Raw genomic sequence first — 5397 nt, 5'->3', positions numbered from 1 at the left:
CGCGTTAGAACAGCATAACAACAGTTCATTAATATATTAAATAAATCCAGTAATAAATTAATAAATAAATAAAACTTAAAATATCATACAATATCGGAGATAAATAATACAAAACGGTTTTCAATTCCATCTTGAAAAAAAAAAAAAAATCTCAAGCACTGATAAATGCAAGTGTGCATATACTAATAACATGTTATAAAATAACGTTTTTGACAAGGAAAACATCTACTCACTCAAGAGCGGTGACGTCGGAATTCCACGCAGAGCTTACACACTCTCACCCAGCACACACACACAGGCGCGCTCCTGGTGGGAGTGAGTGAGCAAGCGCGGAGTCCATCTCTCTCACTCTGAAGCTCGCTCGCATAGCGCTCAGTTATCCCGCGCATCACGCACCGTCAAGTTGACTGTCGCCATGCAGGATCACAGGCGTGAAGTTGCTTTCGTGTGAATATCTCTAGCGCTGCAGGTGAAAGCGGACAGTTTAAGCTCCGAGACTTAGAACTGTGGTGCCTCGGATGCGCTTCAAACTGCTGCATGAATGCTTGCTCATTAGTCCGGGATTTCACTATCACTGCGAGGGACGACGATGCGTTCGGTCCAGCAGCGGTCACAGTGCGCTCGGTGATGGATGCCTTCTCTATTCCGCCTTTTGGGATTTAAGGAGGGTCAATGGAGAGCTGTGCGCTTCCGTGCGCCTTTTGAAATCTTCGGGGCTGTGCATGCCTGTTTTGAGATTTGCACATTAATGCTGGGGCTTTCGGCATTATTGCTGTAAAAATGCTGAACAACATTCTCTTGCTGAGCGTTTTAACAGTCACCAGTTTCCCTTCTAAGACAGATAGCCGCAAAACTTCCAAAGACATTTGCAAGAACCGGTGCTCCTGCGAGGAAAAGGAGAACGCGTTGAATATCAATTGTGAAAACAAGGGTTTTACCACGGTCAGTCATTTCCAGCCTCCGCAGAACAAAATCAGCCAACTGTTTCTGAATGGAAACTTTCTCACCAAGATAAGCCCGAACGAATTCCTCAATTATGGTAATGTAACATCTCTTCATTTGGGTAATAATGGCTTGCAGGAGATCAAAACGGGGGCATTCAATGGGTTAAAAAACTTGAAGCGTCTTCATCTCAATAATAATAACTTGGAGATCATAAGAGAGGACACTTTTTCTGGTTTGGAGAGTTTGGAGTATTTGCAAGCTGATTATAATTACATCAGTGCCATAGAGGCTGGTGCTTTTAACAAACTGAATAAACTCAAAGTCCTGATACTCAATGATAACCTTTTGCTCTCTCTACCTAATAACATATTCCGCTTTGTCATGTTGACGCATTTGGATTTAAGGGGAAACCGACTGAAGATGCTGCCGTTTGCTGGCGTTCTAGAGCATATAGGTGGAATAATGGAGATTCAGCTGGAAGAGAACCCGTGGAATTGCACTTGTGATCTGATACCCCTGAAAGCCTGGCTGGATACAATTTCAGTCTTCGTGGGGGATATTGTGTGTGAGACGCCATTCAGACTGCACGGTAAAGACGTCACACAGCTGATCAAGCAAGACCTTTGCCCCAGGCGCAATCCTGGAGACGCAAGTCACCGTGCGATGCAGCCACCATCTGATTCACAATACCAGGCTCCATCTCCAACCCTGAGGCCTCGTGTCACCCCGACAAGAGCCCCCAAGGCCTCCCGCCCCCCCAAAATGAGATACCGCCCCACTCCTCGTGTCACGTCCAGCAGAGACAAACACGTATTCGGGCCTATCATGGTGTACCAGACGCGCTCGCCGGTTCCAATGACCTGCCCGAGCATTTGCGTGTGCACGTCGCAAAATCCCGACAGTGGATTAAACATCAATTGTCAGGAGAGGAAGCTTCAGAACATCTCAGAACTTCAACCCAAACCGTCGTATCCAAAGAAACTGCATTTAACTGGTAACTATTTGCAGACCATATACAGAACGGATCTGACAGAGTACAGCTCGCTTGAGCTCCTGCACTTAGGGAATAACAGAATAGCTATCATTCAGGACGGAGCCTTCGAGAATCTCACAAGTTTAAGGAGGCTTTATCTGAACGGCAACTACATCGAAAGCCTGTCCCAGTCTTTATTCGCTGGGCTGCAGAGCTTGCAGTATCTCTACCTGGAATATAACATCATTAAAGAGATTTTACCCCACACCTTCAACTCACTGCACAATCTGCAGCTATTGTTCCTTAATAATAACCTGCTGAGATCCCTTCCTGATAACGTGTTTGGAGGTACTATGCTGACAAGGCTTAATCTCAGAAACAATCACTTTTCCCATCTCCCAGTGCGTGGGGTGCTGGACCAGCTCTCTGCCTTCATTCAGATCGACCTTCAGGAGAATCCGTGGGACTGCACCTGCGACATTGTGGAGCTTAAGAACTGGATGGAGCTGTCCAGCACCAGCGTAGTGGTGAATGAGATCACGTGTGACTCACCATCCAAGCATGCAGGTCGGCTCTTGCGCTCCCTTCGAAACGATGCCATCTGCCCTGAGACTGACGAGGTTCCTGTGACTAAACCCCCGACTGCTGCAAGCTCGAGCACCGAGGCGACCCCTTCTTCTGCCGTAACCCCTACGGACAGAATGCCCGAAATGCCTCCAGAGGTGCCCTTGTCCGTTCTCATCCTAGGCCTGCTCGTCGTGTTCATTCTCTCCGTGTGCTTCGGGGCAGGATTGTTCGTGTTCGTCCTCAAACGTCGCAAGGGAGTGGAGAACGTTCCCTCGGGCCCCAATAACCATTTGGACTTGAACTCCTTTCAAGTACAATACGGCTCGTACAATGCAGACGCCAATACGGATAAAAGCGACAACCACGTGTATAACTATATCCCTCCGCCCGTGGGCCAGATGTGTCAAAATCCCATCTACATGCAGAAGGAGAACGAGCAGGTGGCCTACTATCGAAACCTGAAGGAACTGAGCTTCAGCACGCTTGATCCCAAGAAGGAGGAGCTTGATCGAAGCCCAGCTTTCACCATAAGCACAGTGGAGTTCATTGACAAGCAGCCGTGCGCCAACCGCGAGCCGGAACTGCTCTACCAGAACATTGTGGAGAGAGCGAAAGATCTTCCTCAGTCTGGGCCACTCAGCTATAACTTTTGCACTTTACCCAAAAAATCCTTCATCCCCCCTTACGAAACCACCCGGCGACACAACCAAGATCGATTAAACAAAACCGTCCTCTACGGGACCCCCAGAAAATATGCTGCACAGTCCAAAAACGAGCATCCTTTGCTATCCAACAAGCTTAAAACCGAGCCGGACTACCTCGAAGTTCTGGAGAAACAAACTGCGATGAGTCAGTTGTAAGACTGAGTCCCTGTAAACCTGTATCATCTGTGTATTCAACCACAAGAGACAATAATAACACCACCACAGACCTAAGCCTTCCATCTTCTTTTAGAGGCTGTATACATACCCGCAATTTAAAGATGATATATTATTTTCTCTAAGGTTTAAATTATTTCTTCTACTTGAAACGTAAAGACTGTAGCAGTTGTCGCAAGAATATGTATAGCTTACAGCTCCATGCTTCTTTTGTAATATGAAATATATTTTCTCTCAGACGACAGGGTTGTTGAAATGACATTCCTGTAGAACATGTTGGATGGTGAGTGCAACACAAATTCCTGGTTCCAGAAGTGCCTTTGCACTTGAAGAATTTTATCTCTGCTTTCTGCTAATCAAATTTTTATAAGTGCTGTATTTTAAGACTCTTTATGTAAAATAGAATTATTTGTCCATTGCATTAAACGGAAAAAGTAAAAGGGTGTTCTGGTGTTGAGGAGAATATTATTTTCCATGCATGCTTGTGGCTCTAAAATCAGGGAGTTTCAGCTTGAAGTAAATTTGTAAAAATGCTGAATTACGATTCTTATGCATTTAGTGATGGATGTGGATTAAGCAGTATTCTGCAGCACGGCTGATCTCCTTTAATGGCACACGGCAGAATGTGTGTGTGTGTGTGTGAATGTGTGTGTGGGCTCAGTATATATGGTACTTGGTAGATATGGTAGATTGTATTTGCCTAGTTTCTGTGCCATGAAACATTGTTGGTGAAGAAGAAATGGAGCAGAAAATTATTTGATAATCTTTGCTTGCCTGAATATTTTTTTACGTATCGTAGCGCACCGACTTGCTGGCTGTAGTATTTGATCTGTGACTCCAAAGATGTTCATTCATTCATTTATAAATTAAAATCAGATTGTATGTGACAGCATCGCAGTTGCTGTCCAAGGTGCTAAAATGAGTTTGCATTAGCCGGTAGAGATACTGTTGTCTTAGTGCTGAATTTCTAAACATGCCTTATTGTAGAGAAGATAAAAACTTAAAAAAATGATGCAGCAATTTGATGTACCACAAATCAGATAACCTTTATTATTTCCTCTCAGCACAAAAGTATGGTTTATTAATTTATTTTATTGATTTATTTGTAAATAATTTGTTTGCTTATTTATGGAAGTGTAAATAAGGCTCTATATCACTGCTGTGTTTAGGGTAGCTTATGGATATGGATTTTTTTATTTTATTTATTTATTTTTTTTACATTTCATTCATAATTCATTACCTTTAAAAATGTTTGCAACCTATCTTAGCAGTTTGAGTTCAAAGTGACGCAAATGTTTTCCCCCATGAAAAAAAAAAAAAGGCTACAGTGCTCGATGTGAGAGAATGTTTTTCATCCAGTTTCAAATGAAGTGATTTCCTTTGCCTGGTACAATGAGCCTCTGTGTAGCTGTTTCCTGGTGTGGCTGAGAATGGGCAGGCCGCACATGCCTTGCACATCAATGAGGGGCCTGACCAGCAGAACACTTGCTGCTCTAGATGGAGACGTCATGCTTTGATTTGAAATAAATTGTGAGCTCTAATCGGTTTACGCAGAATGAGAGGGAGCCAGGCTATTTCATTGATGCTGAAGTATTGAGTTCATTACATATACAGCTGGTTCCAGTATACTTCATGTTCATTTGTTTTGTTTTTTTTAATTGTGTGCATGCAGTTTTGCCTATGCATTTGAATGATATGAAATTCATAAGTCTGGGGAGTGTGCAGTTGGTCTTTTGCATGTAATTTGAGCTGGAGGAATAAATTACAGATATATATTTCCAGAGCATTATGATAACTTCCTTATTGATGTGTGGAGGCTGGAATAAAGGACTGCTGGCTGATTGAAGAGAAAGTTTTGAAGCCCAAGAGCGCCGGCAGTGCTGCAGTACTTTGATGCCATTGGCAGTGAATTATGTCAAGCAGTTTGAAGGTAGTTGGCTTCAGATTCAAATCGATGGGAATGATGCTAGGTGCTGGCTGCTGGGGGCTTGTCCTCAAGCCGTTCTTACTCACTTCAGCTATGCTCCCAGGCAG

General features: G+C 43.8%; 1 protein-coding gene across 1 annotated transcript; it reads left to right on the top strand.

The window, feature by feature from the left end:
• Nucleotides 1-330: 330 nt before the first annotated feature.
• Nucleotides 331-4436, top strand: slitrk2 (SLIT and NTRK-like family, member 2). Its single transcript, XM_051127945.1, has one exon. The coding sequence runs from the start codon at nucleotides 781-783 to the stop codon at nucleotides 3343-3345; it is 2565 nt and encodes an 854-aa protein (XP_050983902.1). The 5' UTR covers nucleotides 331-780; the 3' UTR covers nucleotides 3346-4436.
• Nucleotides 4437-5397: the final 961 nt, after the last annotated feature.

This window comes from Labeo rohita, chromosome 14 (assembly GCF_022985175.1).
Source record: "Labeo rohita strain BAU-BD-2019 chromosome 14, IGBB_LRoh.1.0, whole genome shotgun sequence".
Classification (NCBI taxonomy): domain Eukaryota; kingdom Metazoa; phylum Chordata; class Actinopteri; order Cypriniformes; family Cyprinidae; genus Labeo; species Labeo rohita.
The sequence above is the reverse complement of the archived record's forward strand: the minus strand, read 5'-3'. Positions and strand labels throughout refer to the sequence as shown.